The 25,699-nt window shown below is 32.5% G+C and overlaps 2 protein-coding genes across 2 annotated transcripts; one reads left to right on the forward strand and one right to left on the reverse strand.

Annotated features, from left to right (window-relative positions):
* Positions 1 to 14,048: 14,048 nt before the first annotated feature.
* LOC133676839 (trans-cinnamate:CoA ligase, peroxisomal-like) lies at positions 14,049 to 16,194 on the forward strand. Its single transcript, XM_062098611.1, has 2 exons — positions 14,049 to 14,316; positions 14,440 to 16,194. Exons 1-2 carry the CDS (start codon positions 14,119 to 14,121, stop codon positions 15,994 to 15,996), a joined length of 1,755 nt encoding a protein of 584 aa, XP_061954595.1. The 5' UTR covers positions 14,049 to 14,118; the 3' UTR covers positions 15,997 to 16,194.
* A 6,323-nt stretch (positions 16,195 to 22,517) lies between these two features.
* Positions 22,518 to 25,699, reverse strand: LOC133677087 (serine carboxypeptidase-like 45). The gene is made up of 11 exons (XM_062098924.1): positions 25,561 to 25,699; positions 24,654 to 25,432; positions 24,448 to 24,552; positions 24,277 to 24,372; positions 24,084 to 24,176; positions 23,912 to 23,982; positions 23,467 to 23,811; positions 23,254 to 23,378; positions 23,043 to 23,135; positions 22,845 to 22,962; positions 22,518 to 22,742 (listed from the first exon to the last, which is right to left on the reverse strand). The coding sequence occupies exons 2-11, from the start codon at positions 24,895 to 24,897 to the stop codon at positions 22,602 to 22,604; spliced, it is 1,431 nt and encodes a 476-aa protein (XP_061954908.1). The 5' UTR covers positions 24,898 to 25,432; positions 25,561 to 25,699; the 3' UTR covers positions 22,518 to 22,601.

Here is a 25,699-nt window from a genome sequence, read left to right on the forward strand (position 1 = left end):
GCAGCTTCTTCTTCTTCTTCTTTTCCATTGATATCTTGACAACTGATGGATGATCAATCATCTCTTCTTCGGCTCATCCCTGATTGCACAGAAACAACTGGAAATCGAGTTCTCAGACCTATGGCAGACATTGTTAGCTACCACAGATCGAGGCTATTTATAGTTTTCGCGTGTTCCTCCTGGTCCCGTGACTGTTTGTGTTTCTCCCCCGTCCCCCCTTCAATTACTCTCCTAACAAAATGATAGCAGGAGCTGGCCAGGACCCATAAAGTGAAAGAATAAAGCTCAGACACGGTCGTTTGATGCTCTAAGCCCAACAAAATAAATAGCCGAATTAGATCTTTACAGATCCGAGTCCAACAAATACAAAAAGACTCATTGGCTATTTCCACCTTATCCAAGAATAACATTTTTATCTGAACATATCAAGCATTCAGAAATTATATTATAATAAAACTAAATAAGCTTCAGGGCATTAATTTCCTGATGTGGGATGATGAGTGTGACGAGGCTTTTAGAAGATTGAAGGAGTATTTGACATGTCCCTCGATTTCATCCAGGTCGTTGCAAGACGAAACATTGTTCATATATATACCTCTCTTCATCAGATCATGCAAGGAGTGCGGTGTTGTTGAGAAAAGAACACTTGGAAGAAATGCCAGTTTATTGTGTGAGCATGTAGAACAAAGGTACAACAGGTTACAAGTAATAAGGCTGGCTTTGATAACTGCGGCTCGTAGGTTAAACCTTATTTTGTGGCTCATCCTATTGTTGTATTACCTAACTATATATCACATGAAAGAACTGTTGTAAAAGCCAGAGTTAGCAGGCAAACTGGTTTGCTGGGCTATTGAGCTCGGAGAGTTTGATTTGTTCTGTCAGACAAGATCAATGATGAAAGCTCAAGTTTTAGCAAATTTCGTTGCAGAAGAATGTTTAAGATTTTAAGATGGAGAAGACATTCTGATCCTGATTTGCAACTTATTCATCTATAGGTCGTTAAACCGAGAGGGACGTGGAGCTGAGGTGATTCTAGATGGGATGGTAGGGATTTTTGTTTAACATGCTTGGAGATTTTGTTTGTAGAATATGCTTGGAGATTTAATATCTAGTTTTTTTTTAAGAAGAATCAGTCCACTAGTTAGATTAAATAAATAAATAAATTAATTAATTTAGTTATAAGAATAGTTCAGATTAAGATTTTTTTATATTAATTTAATTTCTTAATTATTTAAGATTTTATATTTATAAAAAATCTTGTAATTTAGTATTATTGAGCAGCAAAAAAAATAAAATAAAATTAAGAGAACTTGAAAAGAAACACTTAATAAAAATATACCATTCTCTTAATTTTTTTTTTATTCTTAAATTTTTTGTTTTACATTTTGTTTTTGATACTATACCGCACCATCATTCTTCCAATAATCAGGTGCCTGTCTGTTCACATCGTCATAATGAATTGTAAAAAAAAGTTTAAAGAGTCAACATCGCTTAGAAAAGTTCTTTTTCAACCAGAGAACTGACGATGTGAGCAGTCGGTGCCCGTTAGCTTAAAAGGGCTGTACATTTTAGTCCCTTTCCTTGTAGCTTCTAGGCAGAGAAAGGTTATAACGTGGTTGTTGATTACTTTACAAAATGGACTGAAGTAGAAGTAGTGGCTGCAATTACGGAGCTAAGTGCAAGAGAATTCGCTTGGAAGAACATCATTTGTAGGTTCGAATGCCCTTTGATTCTCATAGCAGATAATGGGAGGCAGTTCGATAACTCGAAATTCAAAGATTTTTATTGAGGATTAAATATTGAAATTCGATTGACTTCTGTGGCTCATCCCCAATCAAATTTTGGCAGGTTTGAGGAAGAAAGTTAAAGCTAAAAGGATTGGGAAGAAGAGCTATCGAAGGTTTCCTAGATATGATGTTATTTACAAGAGCTGGAACTTTTAATAGTTTGTTTTTGTTTGTATTGTGGTGTTTGTATATTGTACAAACCTTGTAAGTAATTTGCTTCAGTTGATTTTGTCAAATGAAAAAATACAATACGATCCCCAAAAACTCTACTAGCCGTGAGTCACCCTTTGCTCTGATGTTCAGACGTGAGGAGAGATGGGAATCCCTTCTGTCAGGATTTGTATGTTCAATGAGAGTGAGAAAGGGGAAGAATTGCGATTCAATCTAGATCCATTTGATAAAAAGAGGGCACGATCAGAGTGTATAAGGAATTTGATTAACAAGGGTGTTGAGTGGTTCTACAACAGCAAGGTGAGGGCATTCGAACCTGAAAACAAGGAAAGCTAGATCCAGTCCGGTGAGGCCTATACGTTGTGTAGTTGGAAATCCGACCAGGAACATACAAATTTTCTTCGCTAGACCGGAAAATTTTGTCAAGAGCGTGGAATGCTTAGAATCTGTTAAAGTTTTTCCAGGAGGAAGATTATAGAGTCAGCACCTTGAAAAGACGTTGTTCTTCGTAGAGTTGAAACCAAAGTACAAAGAGAACTCTTGTTGGGACTTCTTGCCCTAAACAAACAATAATATTCTGAAGTCCTAGGCAACGATTGAACCCTAGACATAGTTTAAATGTCCAGGAAGCATTTACTAGAAGCCCAAACAATGAATAAGCCCTGGGCATAATGAACGAACTATTTGCTTAAGCAATAGGTAATGTGTAAGCCTTAGGCATGGCCTAACAAACTATTTGCTTAAGCCCTAGGCTCGACCCACAACGAACTGTTTGCTTAAGCCCAAGGCCATACGTAAGCCCTAGTAACGACCTCCAACGAACTATTTGCTTAAGCCTCAGACCATGCATAGGTCCTAGGCATTTTAAAAAATTATATTATTTAAACGTTATTGAAAGGTCATTGTCGTTGTGAAAAGTACATTCTAAGGCCCCGTTTGTTTGCAGGAAAGTAGTTTCCTTTTGGAAAGTGAATTCCGGGGAAAGTGAATTCCGGGAAAGTGAATTCCGGGAAAGTATTTTCCGATGTTTGGTAGTGTAATGGAAAATAAGTTGGAAAACACTTTCCAGTGTTTGGTTATGTTATGGAAAATGAGCTGGAAAATAACTTATTAATATTTTATTTTTTCAAGTTTATTAAAATAATGAGGAACAAATCTTACAAATTAAAAAGTTGAATGAGAATGAAATTGAAAAAAAAATATAATTTCATAAATTATCTCAAATAAAATAAATAATAATCAAAATAATAGAGATCAAATCTAAAAAATTAAAAAAAATGAAAGGTGAAGAAATTAAAATAATAATAATTAACATTTTATAAATTATTTCAAATAAAATAAGTAAAAATCAAAAGAATGAGGACCAAATTTGATAGATAAAAAATTTCAATAAAAAAATGATAAGAAAAAAGCAAATAGCAATTATAAAAATAAGGACCAAAATTAATATAAAAATTAAATTTTAAGAGATGAAATTAAAAAATAAATATTCAAAACAAATTATATAAAACAATCAAAAGTTTGAGGATTAAATTTGATATAATTAGCAAATAATGACATTTCTAAATTTTTCACAACTTCCGGAAAGTGTTTTCCGCTCAAATTTTTCAGGAAAACACTTTCCTGAAAACCAAGCCAAATTTTCCTTTGACTGGAAAGTGTTTTCCGTTGACCAACTTTTCCAATAGCAAACAAACACAAGAAAGTTTGGAAAGTGGTTTCCCGGAAACCACTTTCCGGAAAACAAACACAGCCAAAAGGAAAAACACTTTCCTAGAAATCAAACCAAATTTTTCTTTGACTGGAAAGTGTTTTCCGTTGACCGAAAAGTGTTTCCGTTGACCGGAAAGTGTTTTCCGTTGACCGGAAAGTGTTTTCCGTTGACCAACTTTTCTAATGGCAAACAAACACAGGAAAGTTTGGAAACTGGTTTCCCGGAAAATGAATTCCGGGAAACAAACATGGCCTAAAACTCTTTTCATAGTCAGTAACAGTGTTACAACAAATTTAATCGGCACCCAGAAAGTCAAAATGTAATCAAAATATCAGCTAAGAAGATAGCACAACTCAAAATTAATAGTGTAAATTAAGAACTTAATATTAACAATATTAAAAATAGTAAAAATGTTTGACAGTGGCGATGGTGGATGGTGGGCAATGTGGGGCTGATTTGCTCATTGGTTGCTGTTTTTTTGGAGGCGAAAGAGCTAGAGGTTTTTGGTGATGACAGTGCATGTCGTGTCCTCTTGGTAGCTGTGGAGATATAGGGTGTTGATGGGTGGTGGCGCTGGTCTTAATTGGGTTCTCAGCTGGTTTTTGGGCGTCGGTTTGATGATGTGGTGGCTTGATGGTTCGGGCTGGTGGGTCTAGTTCGGTTGGTTCAGTGCGGGTGAAGGGAGAAAGGTAGATGTGTGTTTTTATTTTTAGGGTGTTTTATCAGTTAGGTGAAGGGTAAAGGAATGATTGTTTTTTACTTCAGTCCATGTATCTGTAAACTTTTACAATTAATAGTATCACTTCGATTATTATAAGAATAATAATTAACAACATCAATTAAAAAATAGTTAAGTTTAAACATATGCCTTCCAAAATCCATTACAAATCAAATAGTCATAAGCCAAGAATTATTCTGAGCAGAGGATCCCTAGCTAGAGAGGTTGGAAGAAGTCTCATCATCACGTTTCTTCCTGGAAGCTCAGGCCGGGAAGGCTCTTCATCCTCATTTATTAGTCCCTATTCAATACGAGCTAAAATAGTGATCAGCTCGACAGTTTCAAGAGGAAACCAAAGGATAGGTCGAAGAAGTTCTTCTAGCACTTGGATTTGTGCTAACCGAAAACTCCACAAGTTCGCTGTTAAACTCCTTGAATGCTCGGGATTTAACTAGCAATGCCTTGGTTTTTCCAGTATCGAATTTTAGAAACTTAATCATTAGCTTGAAATCGAAAAGAGATTAATTATAAGATTAGATTTCTAAATGCATCAATTTACCTTCCGGCCAATTATTTATATTGGCTTCATGAATCATTTTGGTAGAATTAATTACAAATTTCTTCCATAAAAACTTGAGGGTAAGTTTTGTAGGATGCGACTTTCTTTCTTTCTTTTATTTCTAGCAGTGATAATAGAAGAAATCATTTGATTTAACTTTGAAATGTACGGATGGAAATTGGGGGGAAAAATGATTTTTTTGAGAGATAATTGGGAGACATTCAAACCTGAATGAAAGATTTTGGAATTTATTCCTTTAAAAAAATAGAGACAAATCCCATATCGAAGAAACCTTATACACAAATCAATTCTACTCATTAAGTAACATAAATCGAAGATGACATTTTGGTTTCATTTTTGTAGAAGTTTGGTAGTTGAATTTCTCAATAAACAAAAGCAAATTAAGAGATCATCAACACTTTTTTGTTTTTTCTTATAGTAATCGAGGGAGAATATTATTAAGATATAGCCAGTGCCATAAATAAAATGACAAACTAATTAAAAACTAAGTAAATGACAAACTAATTATCCAAAAAAATAAAATGACAAACTAATTAAAAAAAATTATATAAAAAAAATAAAGGAATAACAAAAAAATGCTAATCTTAAGCATTAGACCATCTCAACACATTATTTGAACATTTAGATAGATCAAAACCTGTATAAATATGTTAAAGAATAATATAAATTAATATATAAGACCTTACTTAATAATTTAAATTTTTAGATTAAATTGATTCTTTAACAAAATAAAATTTCAAAATCTAATTCGAAGCTATTATCCTAAATAATAGAAAGTTAAATTAACACTTTTTTGTTTCTTATATTTTAGTTTGTAGATGTATACTATAACACAAATGTCACCATAAAAGAAGAATAATTTTTATCATCAATTTAATATAAAACTACTTTAAAACCCTAGTTCTCAAAAAAATTAGTTTCAAAAAAAAAAGAAGAACATGTCCTTTACATAAAAAAAATAATATAAAAGAAAATCATATATGCACCAACCACATACCAACTTGGATGCTATTGTATTTTTTTTTTAAAATTAATACATAGAACTGCTGTCACCAGCAGGACAAGAGCTACACTGGTGATGGATATCCTTCAATGTTTCCTCGTCATCTTTGACATGTTCGGAGGCTCTAACTATATATTAATTGCCAATTGCAGCTGTAATGATATATATATATATATATATATATATATATATATATATATATATATATATATATATATATATATATATTTATATATTCAATTATCATCATCCACGTAAGGCTACTTATAAAAACATGCAATGCAATGACTACAAGGCGAGTATTTATTTTCGAATCAAAATCAAACAACCACTGTTCTTCCCAATCTTTTGACATTATAATTTTTAATTGTCCCGGTACTTGTTCATGGGATCTTCAATATCAGAAACAAAAAAGGATATTTTTTTTATGGTTTCAATTGTTATGGTGGGGTTGTTCGACTTACCTACTTCTTGATTTTTTTATGGTTTCAATTGATATGGTGGGATTGTTTGACTTGATCCGAACTTGTTTTTTGAAGGAGAGAAAAGACTGCTTAGTTCTTAATTAGGAAGGAAGTCAGTACATCTTATTCAATGCCAGAGAGAATTAAAAACTTTGGCTAGCACGTAGTATGATTTTAGTTCTGTCTTGTTTTAATAAAAATACGATTAAATTATAAGTTGGATAGACAATGGATTTTAGCTCTTATACATGTTATGAAACAACTCACTAAGATTAATCATTTTTACCCTTTCATGATTTAATTCAAATAATTCTGGAAATATTGAAGGCAACAGGAAAATTCAATGATTCAGTATTGATGGTGTTTAGTTTTAATTAAGAGGATGTTTTTAGTAAAATATTTTATATAATAATTTTTTTTTTTGTATTTGATTCTCTTAAAATATTTTATAAAAAATAATTCATTCATAATATTATCAAATAATTTCAATCACCCTCTATCATCATAAATGCCAATGCCAACATCACCATCACCATCTTCATGTGATTGTTATCATCCCATCATTACCACTTCATCACTCCACCATTGTTATTATTGCTATTAGCAACAAATTTGACTCATTGTGACTAAAATATTAGTGATACTCTACATAATTGTAGCTATTCATTTACTTTGTATATATATTTCTATGTTTTTTATTGTACAGATATCATATATATGATGTCACTTTAAATAAAGATCTCTACACAACATATTAGTGTGACATTACCTTTACATGATATTAAAGTTGGTTTGAAATTCTTGCAAGATATCATGGCTAAATTTTCTACTAAGCAAATTTCACTCAATTCGATGGTTCATATGGAGACCATCAAACTCACTCCTACAAATTACCTCTTGTGGTGTTGTCAACTCGTTCCTTTACTTGAAAGTCAGGATCTGATAATCTATTTAGATGGATCTTTTCTAGTATCTTCTATTCAGATTTACCAAGGTATTGATCTAATACCAAATCTTTCTTACATAAAATAGCACGCATAAGATCATATTATACTCAACTTTTTTTATGCCTTTGTCACTAAGAAATGTATGGCTGAAATTGTTGATTGCTCTACTACTTGTGATGCTTGGCTAACTCTTGAAGCCTTTTTTTTCATACAGTTCTAAGACCCGAAAAATTTAATTGAGAGACAAACTCCAGCTGATGCAATGAGTCTCTCATGGTGTTGTTGAATATGCTCGTCCCTTTTGCTCCTTTTGTGATCAACTTAGTGTAATTGGCAAACTTGTTGATGACACAGATAAAGTATATTGGTTTCTTTATGGTCTTGGATTTGATTATAAATTTTTTTCAACCTCAATATTATCACAATTATCGAAGCCTTCCTTTGCCAACTTGGTACCACAAGCTTTTAGCCATGAGCTTTTCTCTTGATCTCTTCATGGTGATTCATCCTCTCAATCTACTTTTCTTACACAACGAGGTTTCTTTTTTAGTGTCATTCCGGCTGTCCAAAGTATATCATCTCTTCATCCACTTATGAAAATTTTTCTAGATCTTTTGTTGTTACTTTTTAGTGGTGTAACAAAATGAGGTACACTGCCAAAAAGTGTCGAAAACTTAGCAAGTTATTAAAGAAAGCCAAAGGGATGGCTTAATTGAAGCCTTTGCTGCTACCCCAGTTGATCCATCTACTAATTCTGAATGGTATACTGACACTGGGGCTACTTCACATGTGACAAATGTTGTTAATGCCTTTGACAGTTTCGTTCTTTATACTGGTAATCAAAGGGTGTATGTCGATAATGTAATTCCATGTCTATTTCTTGAATAGGAGAAATCAAATTTATTGTTGTTTCTCATCATGTACCTTTATCTAATGTTCTCATTGTGCATAGCCTTACAAAAAAATCTTTTGTCAATTAGCAAATTTATTCTCGAGAACAATTGCTTAGTCATTTTTTCTCCCTCTGGTTTTTTCTTACAAGACCTAGTAACAAGAATGGTGGTGGGAATAGATCGATGTAAGAACATGCTATATGTTTTTTTACTGTGGCCATGCAAGTTTTTTTTATCTAGTCTGTTTACATGTAATCTTCATGCTTCATCCATTACTTGGCATGCATGATTAGGACATCCCTCTTTTTGTATTGTTTCCTTTTTAAATAAACATAGTGCTATTTTAGTTTATGATAATTAAATGATTGATTCTAAACTTTGTTTTGGTTGTTAACTAGGCAAAAGTCATAATTTACTCTGGTTTAGATCAACTATGTAATTCTTTTTTCTTCTTCTCGTCTACCACTAACCATTAACCACTAGTCACTAGTCACCCTATGGTTACTTGTGCTAAGAACGATATTGTTAAGCCTCACATTATTCATTCATTGTGGTTTCATGTACATCTTACAGTTAAGGAACCTCGTGGATTTAAGTTGACCATCAAGCATCCCGAATGGCTTTTTGCTATGGATTATGAAATTGCTGCTCTCAAGTAGAATAACACATAACGTTTAGTTTCTCGTCTAAGTAAGCATAATTTTGTTGGTTGTTAGTAGATTTTTAAGACGAAGCTTTAAGTAGATGGTTCTATAGAACATCACAAATCTCGTCTTGTGGCCTAGTGTTTCTCTAAAAAACATGACATTAATTGACTTTAACGAAACATTCACTCTAATTGTTTGTCCTGCCACTATTAGAATTATCTTGACACTTGTTGCTATTCATAATTAAGATTTTCATCAACTTGATATTAAAAATGCTTTTCTACATGGTTTACTTAAAGAGGCAATCTACACGGAACAACCTCTTGGATATATTGATCCTGAATTTCCCCTTATTTTTGTTGCTTATAATGAGATCTTTATAGTATGAAACATGCCCCCAAGCATGGTTCTAGCGTTTCAATCAGTTTTTGCTTAGACTTGGTTTTCTTGCAAATCTTGCTGATTAAGGCAGTCTATCTTCACAATTGCCACCATTCCACCATCATCATGCCACCGTCACAACCGTCACTCCTAGCCTGCCCTCACCTCTTAACCATCACCATCACTACCTTATTATCATAATATATCATTATCATTTTACTACAATTATATTTTTTATTTTATTGTTTACTAAATATCAACAAATATTTTTTTTGTTTGTCAAATATTTTATGTAAAACAAATGCTTTTTAGATTGTTGAAGATATTTTAGGTAAACTTTATTTATACTTCTAAAATTCATCAATGTTCCCATTCACTCTTAACTAGAAATAATAATAAAAAAATATTATATCCATAATCACAACTAATTATTGAATTTGTGAAACTAAATAAATAAATAAATTAGAAAATGATTACTTTTTTTTGTAATTGATAAAATGAGTAATTTTAAGAAAATAAGAATTAAATTATTTACTTTTACAATGTACAAAGATTGTGTTATTCTATTAAATCCTTATTATCTTCACGTAGATAAGAGAGAGGTTAAGGGCATTACTATCATTGCAAAAGGCATCATGCTCACGGAAGGCACCAAACAATTGACAAATTAACTTTTTTTTTTTCCTTTTTATCCAAATCTCAATATCACAACGTCTAGTTAATATGGCATTTGTTTCCCCTAAGATGGAACCTAAGAATTTCAAGAAAAAAATTCAACTCTTTAAATGCTAGGAGGAAACATATGAGTATTGGAAGTCAAACAATAAATGATAGCATCTTTCCAGTCACTGTCACACCAAAAATATAATACGAAAAATATATAGTTAGTTTGAATCATTCAATGCTGGATAGAGTAATTAATTGCTGCAAGAAATAACCTATAGAAAGCAACATATACCAACAACTTTATTTATATATATAAAAAAAAGGGCCTCCAGCGAAGAATCGGGTGGTTATCCATGGCGGCAAAAATAACATCCACACCATCAGGAAAGATCTAAGATTGAAGTCCATGGGAGCCAAAAAACTTCTTTTCTTTAAGGTAGGTAGAGACAAACTTAACCATGTCAGACAATACATTATAATTAGAAATTAAAGTGAACATACTACTTTTGCATATTAGCTAGGGGGAGGAAGGTCATCTTTTCCATCGTTAATTGGAAAGGTTAAATGTATAACCAAAAACTTTTGCCGGCAAAAAATTAATCTACTTTTTTATTTGTAGAAATTGAATTGAAAATATTAAGAAAATAGACTAGATTTGTCATGTCATTGAGACAAGGGAGGGAGATTTCGTGAGTATTTGTTTTTGTAATGATCTTTCAAGTCAAAAGCAATTTTAAAAACAAGTTGTAAGAAAAAAGATTAATTTTTTTAGGTATTTTTAAATGATTTTAATATGTTGATGTTAAAAATAAAAATATAATAAATTATTTTTTAAGTAAAAGATACTTTGAAAAGTAGGTTGTAATACAAAAGATCAATGTTTTTTTATGTAATTTTAAATGATTTTAAATAAAAAATAAAAAATATTATTTTAATATATTTTTAATTAATAAAAAACACAGGGTAATAAATAACACATTTCATCCTAATGCCAACCCATTATTGCACGGATATTCTACAAAAAAAAAAAAATTGTTTTCCATTCACACAGTGCATTCAGCCGCCACCAAAGATAGGTTTCAATTGTTTGAAACTTTTGAACTAAATTATTTATGTACTTGTCACTTTACGTCACCCGATATTTTTATTAGAGTTGAATTAATAAAGTTATTTACTAGGTTTAAGCTAACCATTTCAGTTTTTATTCTAAAAAAGTTACTTTACATGATATTATAACTTTTGTGATCAAATGGAGTTTAAATTTTATTATTTTTATTTTTTCTAATTAAATTTTAAAAAAATAAAATAATAATGAGTTTGTGCAAATTTAAGTCTAAAAAAAACTTGTTATGTTAAAAACTAATATAAAATCAATATTATAAAACCTCATTCAATGGTATTTGTATTATTTTCCTATCAATTTTTGCATTGAGGGATATGTGATTTAGAAAGTCTTTATTTGATAGAGACCCCGAATATATATATATATATATATATATATATATATAGGTTTTATCAAGAATTAATTAGCTTCAAAAACTTGTTTATTGGGTAACCCATACCAACTCCAATTTCTATATTAAGATATATATATATATCCATTCATGAAGTTGGTAAGATGCATGTATCGTTTTCATTTCAACGCCGAGCTTCATTGATACTTAATAGAAAAAAAGATGAGCCCTTACATCCATTTAATTATTCATGAACAATATGATGGTAACTCTCGAAGAAATGACAAGTATATATCTCATTAGCGTGGAAACCACTAAATGAGAAAAACCCAGCTCTACAAGCGGGCAATTCGGCTATAACAATTTTCAAGGCTCAAACTATCACTCACACGCAACATGAAAGAAGAGCAAAGATATAAATTAATTAATTAAATAGCTTGTAAGGAATGCATTGTGCCCTCTATTCCTACATATTTTAGAAGAATTTCAATACATTTATGTCGAAGGCAAAGTCTTTTAACATATCCCTGGCAATATGTTTGCTCATTCTTTAGCTAGATTTGCTTTAAGTGTTTATGGATGTGAGGTATGGCTCAATCAGCCTCCCTCTTTTATTGTTTCTGCAGTTACAATAATAAAGTTTTGCAGAGAGTCATTATATATGAAAACAAAAAATTAACATAAATATACCGCCAGAGTTAAATAGTAGGAATTAAACCAAACAAAGAGTTAAATAGTCCTCAAATATCACATGCAAGTCTTTTATTCCTTAAAATATACCAAAAGTTATAAATATATCTAGGGTTAATTTCTTGATGAAAAATTTATCTATTGTAAATTACGTTTTTATCAAGGTTAATTTTTTTTTAATGTTTTTCCGACCAATTTTAGTATAATATTTTTATATTTTATAAAGAAACATATGCAACTCAAAATCAATGAAACATAATAAAAGGAGTGTAAATCAAAACACCCTGTAATTCAAGAGTAGAAATTCATGAAAAAAAAATCAAAGATGTCAAATAAAACAACTTATAGTTCAAGGAATGTTTATATCATTTAGCTTGATAGTTACAAGATTCAAATCATTCCAGATATCTCCTGTAAGATTATATTAGATTTTCACTTATCTTATTCAACAGTTGTTATTGAATGCTATAGACAAACATTTATCTACTTAGAAGATATATAACTCTTACTTGTATTTGAATGTCTTTGAATTCTTGTTGTTGTTATCTATTTTGTGGCCTTGCATAAATAAAAAAAAGAAAGAAAAAGAAAAGATAACATACTAAAAAACTACAACAAAATGATGATGGAAGGAAAAAAAACAAAAAAAATATATCTATCAATTGAGAAGAACATACCAGTACTCCTAGGAAATTGCCAAAAACTGGTCAAGGAGAGTCAAAATATACAAAATTGAAAATTTTAACCTTATTGATAAAGAGAATTTAATTTTGAGGAAGAAAGTTCAACATTGTATGTTTAAGGACTTAAATAGAATTTTTCAAGGTTTAATTGAATTTTATTTAGGGTGTAATTGCAAGGAAAATTAATTCTTTAAGTCAATTTAGGCTTTAATTGAAAGAAATTAAAGTTTAGGGTTTGAATTGTAAATTTTAAGAGTTAATTTGGTCAAATCAGGAGTTTAATTACATAAATATTAAAATGGGTAATTAGAGGCTTAATTGAAGAAATTCAAAATTAAGAACTAACTTGTAAGAAGCGCGAGACTTCAAGGTTTGAAATCGATGAAATCAAGGATGAAATTGAAAAAAAACTTAAAAGTTTGGTGGTTAATTGGGGTCCAATTGAACACCTGAGTTTTCTAATAACCCTGAGTTAAACAACGAGGTGACGACTCCCATGACTCTCCAACGCTGCTCGCTCATATACGACACTTTTATAATGTATTTTTCGCATTTCAAACTTCTTTTGTAATTGTATATAAATGAGAATAGTCACATGATTTTGACATTAACAAGTTAAGATCATTATTCTATAGAGATTTAGGTAGTTTTTCGTAGCTTTTATTTCATCACCATGTATAACAACTAGTGACAGAGCATGATCTATGCTTTTGAGGGGCTAAACTCTAATGAAAAAAATAAGAGTATCTTCTTGTTACTCAGTAGTTAGAGTGCCATAGAAATTTGCAACTCCAAACTCATTCAAACAATTTAGAAATGCATACCAAGTAAAAAATGTGGTAAACTATTTTTATTAACTAACACGTGAAATTATCCAAACGTGTTATTTCATTAGTCCAAGTTGTATTTTGCAAATTAATTACCAAATCAACTCAAAATATAGTTTTTTAACCATCCTACCAACTCTTGAAGTTATTATTTTTAATCTTAGAACTGCATCTCCATATAGATTAACAGAGAGCGTTTTGCATTTTGGTGGTTCCAATTGGAAATTTAAAAAGAAAAGTTGACGAGGACATATGGAGAAGTTTTAAAAGAATAAGGGTCATATTGGCAAGTTCCAAGACTTTTGCAATAATAACAACAATCATATCATTTACTTTGACAAGTCCTGCTATGGTTATCCAATTATTTATCTCATTAGGTGGTCCTAAGCTTTCAACTTGTGTCCTCAATTCCCTATTTAAACACCAATTATCCCACATCAACTTAAAACAATCCACCAATATCACCTCTTTCTTTCTAAAAAAGCAATCTTCCATGGATCAACTTCCAAAATGTGATGCAAATTACGTTCCCCTCACACCCATAAATTTCTTGAAGAGAGCTGCCAAAGTTTATGGCAATCGCCTATCTGTTGTACACGAGAGAACCCACTTCACATGGCAGCAAACATATGAGCGTTGCCTCCGCCTTGCTGATTCTCTCCGTTCCTTTAATATTGCCAAAAACGATGTTGTAAGTTTTTGGATACAGCATATGTCGTGTCCATGTTTTTTGTTTTGTTTCGATGGCTAGGGTATTCTTGGACCAGCGTATTTGTTTGTGCACTTACGATGTTATTTACTATCTTATTAACAGGTTTCGGTTTTGGCTCCGAACATTCCAGCTCTGTATGAGATGCACTTTGCAGTGCCCATGGCAGGAGGGGTGATCAATGCCATCAACACGAGGCTAAATCCAAATCACGTAGCCACCATTCTGCGCCATTCAGAAGCGAAGGTCTTCTTTGTTGACTACCAATTTGTGCAGTTGGCAAGGCAGGCCCTCCAAATAATGATGACAAGTGAATCTATTTCATCCAAATTAGTTCTCCCTTCAGTCGTTCTCATTGATGACATTGAGTCACCGACAGGTGCCATTTTCGGCGAATGGGAGTATGAACAACTTGTCCGAAAGGGCAATCCAGGGTGCATTCCTCATGAGGTCCAAGATGAATGGGATCCCATAGCCTTGAATTACACGTCTGGAACAACATCAGAGCCAAAAGGAGTTGTCTATAGCCACAGAGGTGTCTTCCTTGGCTCCCTTGGCATAATCATTGGCTGGGAAATGGAAAGTGAGCCTGTGTATTTGTGGTCTCTTCCTATGTTCCACTGTAATGGCTGGACCTTAGCTTGGGGCATTGCAGCACGCGGTGGAACCAACGTTTGCCTACGCAATACCACAGCTAAAGACATGTATAGGAACATTGCACAGCACAAGGTGACTCACATGTGCTGTGCACCCATTGTTTTCAACATCCTTCTTGAGGCCAAACCTGACGAGCGTCGAGAAATATCTTCTCCTGTCCAAATACTTGTCGGTGGTGCACCACCACCGGCCTCACTTCTTGAAAAGATGAAACCATTAGGATTCCATGTCACTCATTCCTATGGCCTGACAGAGGTTGGACCAGCCCTTGTGTGCGAGTGGCAAGCTAAGTGGAACAATCTTCCTAGCCAAGATCAGTCAACAATCATGGCTAGACAAGGGATTAACACAGTAGCTCTTGCTCATATGGATGTTAAAGATTTGAGTACAATGATCAGCGTGCCTTGGGATGGTAAAACAATGGGGGAAATTGTTCTGAGAGGAAGCACCGTTATGAAAGGGTATTTCAAGGACCCAAAGGCCACCGCGAAAGCATTCAAGAATGGATGGTTTGCTACAGGCGATATTGGGGTCATACATCCTGACGGATACTTGGAAATCAAGGACAGATCAAAAGATGTCATTATATCTGGTGGTGAAAATATCAGCAGTGTAGAATTAGAGTCTGTTCTTTACAGCCATCCAAGAGTCCTAGAGGCAGCTGTGGTGGCCATGCCACACCCAGTTTGGGGAGAAAGTCCTTGCGCTTTTCTTGCCATTAAGAAGAACTCAGAAGGGAAATCTGATGATGTCAAAGAAGCTGATATTATTGCTTATTGCAGGAAAAAGCTTCCCCATTATATGGTTCCAAAGAAGGTGGAGTTCATGTCTGAGTTACCCAAGACTTCAACAGGAAAAGTTCAGAAATTCCAGTTAAGGGATTTAACACGAAACTTTGTTGTCTCGGAGAACTTTCCTAGCAAGAAGACTGCCCAAATCAATGCCGAAACGGAAACACAAGGACATAAGGCTCAGCCAGTTCGTGTTCCTTCCTCTCGTCTTTGAACTTGATATGGTTCAACTGTTTATCTCCAACTATCATTCTTTTTCTTCTGAACAAAACAAATAAGGGTTGAGGGCAGGGTTCAACTCGCTCGGTACTTGAGCTTGATACATGCCCTTTCCCTGGCATATATCACGTTACCTGTTTTTAATATTTTTGAACTATGGTTTGATGATTATATATTAAGCTTGACGTGTCAATCACTTTGTGTTATATAGACATCAAATGCCTCAAATAAAACGCTGGTCTAGCTAGGGATGCACAAGTCAAGACTGAGTTTCTCGGAATGGGAGCATGCCTTGAAGCTATTAAAAAAATAAAATGATATAGTGCAATATTGGCTAAGAATCAAGCATGGTCTCTCTACCTACTTTTTGCAATTGGTTAAATTGAATATTGTTTCAAATTTTAATCTTCCGATTAAAAGTGATTTAAACCACTTAATTCATCTCCACTACTAATTAAATAACTAAATGAATGACAAATATTGTTATGGTGTAATTGAACAAAGAATCTCAAATTACCTTACAATATTGAAAGTAGAGGGGTCGAAATGGCATGATTCATAACAAAGATTTAAGTTCACTGAATGGGAAAAGCTGAAGGACTTAACTTGATCTTTAATCTCTTGTAACAGAGGATGCTTGTCAAGTTTTATTCCATTTATGTATGTAATATCGATCAAGTATTTACTAATTCAACCAATTTTCCCTGCTATATAGCATTACTTAAACATTTTAATTAGTGACACTAAACATAAAAAAAATTAAAAATTAAAAAAATACGGAAAACTATTAAATTAATGGGAGCTGTTATTAGATTTTTACAACAAATATTAAGTTTTTTTCTACATTTCTCCATTCTAAAATCAATTATAGTTCTTTTAAGACATTATTCAAAAACAGCAACTTGCAGACCAAGTCACACGAACATAATTATGAGACCCAATCTAAAAATTAATTTATAAAAGGATTTAAGTCATTGTATATCATTTTAATTTGGGATAATTATTTTTATTAAAAAATCATTGTTTTTTTTTCTTAGTGTTAATACAATATAAATTAATTATATCACTAAAAACCTAATTAGAATAACCATTTTTATAGAATCAATATCTTTTTCTATATAACTAAAAATTTAGTCGAGATGAAGATTCGGATCCTGAATGAATTTTTCAGATCAATCCATTAAACCGGTTAAACAACTATCATCATGGCAACCATAATTAACATTCTGGTTAATTATGGTTGCCCTCGTAAGAAAAAAAAAATCTATAATTGTCCTCTCTTCTCTTTCCTATACGGCCATAAGATTCTCCAGATCCACCAATAAATTTTTAACATTCTGCCTACAAATTTTAGAATTAGCTCATGCATGATCTTGAACTCAGGTATTTTTAATGATATTCAAATGTTGTTGACTTCCTAATCCTTCTTTTATTTATAACTATATATACCCAGTCAACAGTTTAAGTTGAAGGAATCCGTAGACGTATTCCGTCGTTCATGATTTTAAGCTGGTATTAATTTAAGTGCAAGATGGGGTTGTGATAATTAATCTTATCTCTAAATCAATAATATTGGATTATATTGAACATTAGAACTCAAGATGAGCTAGCGAAATCAATATCTAATTGACGGTCTACCTAACATATCATATCATTAAAAAAAAAAAAAACTTGATAATTTGTGTTTATGAGACTCAAAGTCCAATTAACATAAAGAAAGTTGATTTGTGTTGTTTTTCTCCTTCTTTTTACATTTTTTTTCTTTTGAAAAAGATTGAGAGAAATTAAGTCTATTGAGATTAAGAGGGAGAGGAAAAAAAGAGTATTGAAAGAGAGTGTGTGACTTTTTATATTTCGAAGCTAAGAATTGGAAATTGCATTCCTTGCTAGTATTATATTATATTTGGAGAGTACAACCTTAAGTTGCGTTGATGCAAGGTAAAAAGAAAGAAAAGGAAAGAAAAGATGAATTTGTTATAGTAATAATTATTACAAAGATAATGATTAAAGGTGTGAAAATTAAGATGTAAAATTGTTTCCTGAGACCTTAAAAATCAAGAGTATTAGCATGATCGATCATAAATATGTAATAAATATTACACAACCTATATAGCTAGGAGGGTTCCATTAGTAAGGTGCATGTAGTCAAATTGAAAATTAAAAATGAAGAAAATAAATTAATATTTTTTACCCCACCCTTTCAAATTTTGAATCCCATTTTGCATTATTTGTTAATGATTATGATCATTTGCACCAATCATGCATCATTAACAATTATCCTCGTAAAATTTAACCCTTTTTATCCCTCTACGAAACAAATATATTTAGATGATCTATATATTTATCAGAAAAAGAAAATTATTTTTTATTGGTTTTTTTTTAAATCAATTATTTATTAATGCTTGATGGTAAATAATAAGGTGAAAAAGAGATTTCGAGTCTAAGAAAAAATCAATTATATATGGCATAAATATAACGTTAATTAGTTCCTGAAAACATAACATATAGTCTTTTTTTGAAAGATTTTTTTCTCCATTTGAAAATAGAAAAATAAAATACATCCACTTCTTCCATCTTTGGGTGACATTTTCTATTGTCACGCCTCTCGATCGTACCAAGTCAAATAAATGAGTACACAATTAGCAATTATTTTTGTCCATTAATTTTATATAGGAATTATTCAAGTTGACCTCCGATTTTTTTGTCCAGTCCAATTAACTTTGTACAGGAAGTATTCAAGTTGACCAGCAATTTTATATACGAAGTGTTCAAGTTGGTCCAACAAGCGAGTGTGAAAATATAATAATTGTTAAAATAATAGCTATCAACCGTACGTCGCGTAGCGTGTGACAAGCAACTTTCTTGACTTTATTCTTATTTATTTTTACTCACTGATGTGAACATATTACTTGCGGAGTTGGTATTGTAATGTGAATTAATTAAAATTATATATAGGCTATCAGAGGCCTCGATTTTTTAAGTAATGTAACCTAACTTGTGATCATAGTCAAACTGTCCAAGATTATGATTCACTCTTACAAGCTAAAAAAAATATTATAATATTCTTGAAACCAAAATATTATTAATTAATTATATATATAACAAGCTAGGTGTTTCTTTAATATCTTCAAACTCTTCAAAGTGTAATTAATTTGCATTAAACCTCGAGGGTTTATATAATTTATACCACAATATTATAAAATTACTTCCCAATTGAATCCTTTATATATACCAAGCGGTATTTCTTTTTTTTAATAACAATCGAGTAACGTTATGGGACTCAAAGGAGAATTAGCAAATAGTTACGGGGAAACTCTATCCTGTGCTCTTTAATTATATATCCTTTATCGGGAGGTTCCTCCGAATCTTAATTATGGTTAACTACAAATATTTGTTCTTAAGATGGGAAATATAAGCTAGCCTTCAATCATCATTTCAAATCCAATCATAGTACTATGATTAGGATGGAGCGTGACAGGCTACAAACTCGAGTCATCTGATTAATTCACACACCTCATATTTTGTTTCTTAGTAAAATAGTGAAAATTAAATTCTATTTTTGTGTTTTGACTAGCTAGCCGATCATCATGAAAATACAATCGTTTTGATTTTTTTTTTATTAAAATGAGTTTTCATTATAAAATAAAAATTTAATATATATTTATAATAAAATAAATCAAGAATTATATATATCAATAAATGATAATAAATCTATTAATCTAAACCAAAAATTAAGTCAAAAAACTAAAATAATGATACAAATTAAGATATCTGATCTCATGTCACGTATAACTTTTTAAATTTTTTATATCATTGTAGAACAATAAATAGTCTAAATTAGATTATTTTGGTTGTCGGAATCGTGACAATGAAATACTTTTTCTCTTTAGAGTGTTTTTTTGTGAGTTTTTTTTTCATTAAAGAACTGGAAAATAACAAAAAATAATTTTATTATCAAAATGAAAATTTTAAAATTTTAGAATTAGACATATATTATCTCCATATCTTACATTTGATTTCATTCATTTGTCTTTTAATTTTATAGATCTACAAGCTAGTTTCATCCAATTAGACTACAAAAGAACTGAATTAAAAAAATCATTTAAAATGCCAAAAAAGAAGAAGAAGAAGAATAAGAAAAAGAAGCTCCATAACATAATCGCAAGAAAAAGAAGCTCCATAACATAATCACGTAGAGAAGCAGAAGAAGTCTTAACAGAGGGTTAAGGGAATAAATTTATGAATCAAATTGATTTTTCAGATATTTTGTATTATTACAATATAATTTCTGGATGCAAGATCTGTTAAAATAAAAATGGAAGTATTGGACAAGGTGGAAATACCTGATGAGTTTTATTGCATTTGCTGGACTGGATCTGTTAAGATCTCATCTGGCCTTTTTGTTGTGGGCTTAGAGCCCTCAACCGGCCGTGGCTGAGCTTTATTCACTTTATGGGCCCTGCCCAGCTTCTGCTATCATATTTTGTTAGGAGAGTAGTTCAATAAATAAATAAATAAAAAACCACCGATAATAAAATGCATAATTATTAAACGAATAACAATTATTTTTATTAAAAATATCAAAACAATAGCGTATCATTTTTATCTTGTTTTTTTTCTTCGATGCTAACCCAATTGTACTTGGATTACGACTCCACCGTTCCACCGTATCATTAAAAATCTCTAACTGGATTAATCAAGTTTTTTCGATTAATATTTTATTTAGTTGGACTAGGATCCAGATTGAATTAATATTTAGTTCTTGAATTTTCTAGATTAACACGCCCTACTTCAAGTTTAACAATTATGGCTACAGTACTGGGAGGACTCCACGAAAACCAAGTCACGGATTCTGTTATCATTTTGTTTAATTATTCAAACAATAGCTTTTCAGTTGCTTCATTTGCCTTTTTTTAAAAAAAAAATTCTATGAAGGTTGACCTTTTTCAAGCTTTAACGATGCTTCGTTTTTTTTTACAGGCCAAGGTCTCTTTTGGAGATGTGATTCAAGTTCAACCCTTGTTTTCAAAGAAATCAGCCGCAGAAAAAGCATGGGGATGTAGACAGAATGTATGGATGTTGAATCAGATTTAGTCTCTAATTACTTTTGAGCAAATCACTCCAAATCTATCATAGAAAGAGCAAATGTTGAATCAGATTCAGCGGGAGAAAAAAGTTAATGTAGTCGGGTTTGTGATAACAGGTGATTTTAAATAGTTAGGTGTGAATTTATCGTAACTAAATGAGAATATGCTTTAGATAGATTGTATTGATAACTTAACAAATATATTTATTATAAACCAATAAGATAGGTTTAGATCTAAAAAAGATTTGATTATGCTAAACTAGAATAATGTATTAAAAGGGTTATAACTTTTAATCCGACTGTTAGATTACGTTTGAATTTTTATAAGAATTTCTAGAAACTGTTTAGATATTGAAAATATTGCCCAAGCCTTTGGATTTTGACCCTTTTTTTATTATTTTTCTTTGTTATTTCTAGACTTCTTGCTTCTTTCCGATTTTATAATTCTTTTTTTTGTAATTTTATATTTTTGTTTTTGTTTTTTAGTTAAGATGGGTTTATAGTTTATTTAAGGCTTTGTAAATCTCATAAGAGATGGACTTTAGTATTATTATTTTTAGAAAATACACCAGCAAAGTTGGGATTCACATATGCAGCTTCTTCGCTCATAAAAAAAAAATATGTGTTATAAATTTGTTTCTGTATTTAACCTTCCGCTTGCATCAGAAGTGGGGAGAAGATTTAAAATGGACAGAGTTAACAATTATGAGGAACCTTTATTCCAACTAAAATAATTTCTGACCAGAAGCCCTCCACCACCGGGTCTGAAGGAGCCATTTTCAAAGAAAGCTCCTAATCCAAAAGAAGAACAGCCAGGCCCTACAAAAGCAACAGAAGAATTAACACAACAGTGATTAAACCATTCAACAAAAATGAATATCTTATGAATTATCCTACTTGAGTGAAAATAAAATCTAAGTTCCCCGATTTAGCCAGATAACAACAGGCTTTGATGCTGGGTCACATTCTGCTTCAGTCAAGTAATAGAAAAGTGATCTCTGTTGCTTTTCGTCGACAGTTACATCTCCTGCATACTGCTGGAAACCAGCTTGTGGTTGCCCTGGCAAGCTCAGGATTTTATTATCAATTGAGGATGCGGCTACTGCTCTTGATATTTGGATAATAGTTACACACAGTACAGCAACAATTATCCATGATTCAGGACGCATGGTGTTTAAAGAAGCAAATCTTTTTTTTACATCAAAGTTAATCTAAAATACGCGTACTTTATTTTATAGAATTCGTTGTGCAAATAATTGATTGATTGTATCATCGGATAGTCTTAACTTTTACTTGGAAGAGCCATACAGCTGGAATTATAGCAAGATTTATTGGCTCACTTTTGTTTTATTAGAAAACTCTGAAAGAATAGTTAGTCCGCTCAATCTTCAAATGGAAGAATGCAAAATGAAAATTTCATCAGGTACACATTATTTCGATTGTCAAACAATCTTTCCTTGGTGCTATTTTTATTGATATGATGATGCATCACTTAAAATAAAAGGTCCATAAATTTAGACAAGAGGTTTCCCAGATAGAAACGCTGCAAACAATGCCAGTGATCTTCCGGGTGATGAAAATGGTGCCATGTGAGAGCCTCCCCTAATGGTGGAAAATGTCAGGATGTTACCATATACTTGTGTCCATCCTCCAACCTGAGAACAAAAATTTAAGAGCACGAGATCAGGAACCAAAACAATGTTTACTTCTTAATGATTTGTAACTTGGTTTATCTTAAGCTGCAGCAACAGGCTAACCTGTTTATCCTCAAACCAAGGGGTATAGGGCACAGTTGCATTCAATCCCAGCTTTTTTGCCAAGCCTTCCACCAAAGTCCTACTCCCCGTAAATGGGATAACCGAATCCTGATCTCCACTGTATTTAAATTTGTGTTATTACCACTGACAGTCTCTTGTGCTAGTTGGTAAGAAGAGATTTAAAGCTGGTTCATGTACCTGTATACTAGGACCCGGACGCCTGAATTGACCAATGAGCCCACGACATCAATTGTAGGTATCTCTAGGTTTCGAAGATCATAGTTTACAGCACTAAAATGGAGTAATAAATCAAAACAAGTTATTCTCATCATGTACAGAAAAACACATAATGGTAAAACACAATAATTAAATGCTCCAAGTCAAAGTGTTGGAATCAATCACTAATTACCCACTGCAGAAAGTCCATTTCGGAGTTCCGACAAGCTTGGCATGAAAAGATTCTTGCACGTCTTTCCTGTTCAAATATACAAAAGTTTCTTCTTGTACACAAGGATCAATGCTCTCTTGAGCTTTCTGCATAAGGGGAAGAAAAATCCAATAATAAGTCCAAAGTAAAAAATGTAATGTCTTGAGATGAATTGTTATCTCTTAAAGAACTTACCTGCTGACTGAGAGCCTCCTGCAATGATTCGGCGGATGAGAGAAGTCGGAATCTTGGTGTTAATGGGTTATTTTGAACTCCCAATAGCGATGCACCAAATGACAGACAAACATTCGCAGTGACATCATATAGGTCAATAGCGTTCGGAATTTCTGCATTAAGTTGATCACTCACTTTCGAACAAGAAGCCGAAAGGGAGTTTCCTATACGCTCTCTCCAGAGTTGTGAAGTGTTACAAACTGCACTGAGAAGTTCATAAGTAGGGTTTGATATTAATCCATGAGACCAATAGAAGTCGCCTTCCGAGTTAAAATCTGTACTGAACTCCAATAGAGGGTTTCCTAGCTGAAATGCCAAAAATCAGATAGCTCAGAGAATATCATTTAAAATATGTGGGAAGAAAAGGTAACACTATCAGAATGCATGTTTCTGTGTTGCTACTCACTGCTATGCCCTTCAAATTGAATTTTAGTCCTGACTTCACTATGAGGTCTGCAAGCTGTGGAACATAGTGTCCTGTCAAGAAACAGAGTTCAAGATCACTGATCACTTAGACCAACAGGCACGAATGTTTTACTTGTTTCTGCAATGTACTGCTTTCATTGAATTAAATTCACCTGCGTAGCTCTCTCCTGTGATAAACAAATCCCTATTCTTGTACTCGGGAAATTTCAGAAACCAATTCTGAAGGAATACAAAATTGTCTTGCACTGAAGAGAAAGCAGTGAAAAGGTAAGTAACTAGATTAAAGGTTTGGTTATGATGTCAGAAATATAGGCGACGAAGTAGCTAGATTAGAATTGTGGTAACCTGTGATTGTGTCGTTCACCAAGTCATAGAAAGATTGATTGGCAGAATAAGAGAAACCAACTCCTGCTGGTGATTCTAGGTAGAGCATATTTGCTTCTGCAGAGTAGAGGAAAGCTAACTTTTAGCAGTTCTTTTTACTACAAAAACAGAAGAAAGCCATATGTGGCAAACCTTTGTTCCAGCTATAATCATTTCTAACAAGACTCCCTCCACCACTCGGTCTGAAGGGGCCATGCTCAGAGAAAGCTCCTGCTCCAACAGAGGAACAGCCAGGTCCTGCAAAAGGAACATAAAAATACAACAGCGTTTAAACAATATTATAAATAAAACACAGAAAATGATGACCAGAAAAATACTAGATAAAAGAAAATGAGTACCCCCATTTAGCCAGAGCACAAGAGGTTTTGAAGCTGGGTCTGTTTCTGCTTCGACAAAGTAATAGAAAAGAGCTCTGTCTTGATTTTCGTCTACGGTTACATATCCTGCATATTGCTGGAAACTGACTCTTGGTTGCCCTGGCAAACTCAGGAGTTTATCATCTGCAGAGGAGTCTACAGCTCTGCATATCTGAAAGAAAGTTGCACATAATACTGCCATAGCTATCCATTGCTGAGCCCCCATGCTGTCGACAGAGAGAGATAGAGAGCTACAATGCTTGAAATCAAGCCTCAATTGTGTTATTTATATAGCAGTTTACAGTTAAGACAACTTTGCAACTTCATTTCTATTTCTAGCGTGGTAACCATCGAAACATTGTCTAAGTTTCGAGGGAAAAGTCACTCTTACACAAAGTCAAATATATGACAACGTCGTAAACATAACAAGAAAAAACGGCCAGGTGAATCAACTTATGCATTTCATAAGCTTGCCAAGAGACAAAATGCCATCCTCGGAAAAAACGTTTTGGGGGAGAGAGAGGTGAAGACCCCAGTATTCATGCGACAGTGTATACTTGATTAGCCATGAAATCATCAAAGGAAACAACGGTAAATCAAAGCTTGATCTTGATGTCTGACTTTCTTATTAACGAAGCAACAAATTGAGGGATGTAGCTCGTTGATCTCATTCATCTCTTTCATCTGAGCATCAATGAGAAGAAGCCTTCCCCATTTACCTTCTTCTTCGTGTATATCTGTAGCTTGTTCTAGCTGACATGCTTGCATCAGGTAAGGAAAAAGGAGAATATAGGCGATTGAAAAATATCATCTATCAGTCGCAAGAATAATCTTCATTGCAGATGGAATGTTCAAAATCCAAGAGGTTCCTTAAAAGGATCTAACTTACCAGGGGTTACTAGCAGTCTTTAGAAATAGTTCTGATAATATTTGTGGACTAGAGGCACCAGTACTTTTCACTTTTGCTGCTAGGGCCATTAACCTTCCCGGTATATTGCAAATGGTTCATTTGTTAATTAAGGCATACT

This window comes from Populus nigra, chromosome 17 (assembly GCF_951802175.1).
Source record: "Populus nigra chromosome 17, ddPopNigr1.1, whole genome shotgun sequence".
NCBI classification, from domain to species: domain Eukaryota; kingdom Viridiplantae; phylum Streptophyta; class Magnoliopsida; order Malpighiales; family Salicaceae; genus Populus; species Populus nigra.

Excerpts from the sequence above, each read along its gene's own strand:
- LOC133677087 (XM_062098924.1), bottom strand. The coding sequence starts at position 24,897 with ATGGGGGCTCAGCAATGGATAGCTATGGCAGTATTATGTGCAACTTTC. Across the intron at positions 24,177-24,276 it reads GGTGAACGACACAATCACAG|TGCAAGACAATTTTGTATTC; the intron begins GTTACCACAATT and ends CTTTCTCTTCAG. Across the intron at positions 23,812-23,911 it reads TCAATTTGAAGGGCATAGCA|CTAGGAAACCCTCTATTGGA; the intron begins GTGAGTAGCAAC and ends TTGGCATTTCAG.
- LOC133676839 (XM_062098611.1), top strand. The coding sequence starts at position 14,119 with ATGGATCAACTTCCAAAATGTGATGCAAATTACGTTCCCCTCACACCC. Across the intron at positions 14,317-14,439 it reads ATATTGCCAAAAACGATGTT|GTTTCGGTTTTGGCTCCGAA; the intron begins GTAAGTTTTTGG and ends TCTTATTAACAG.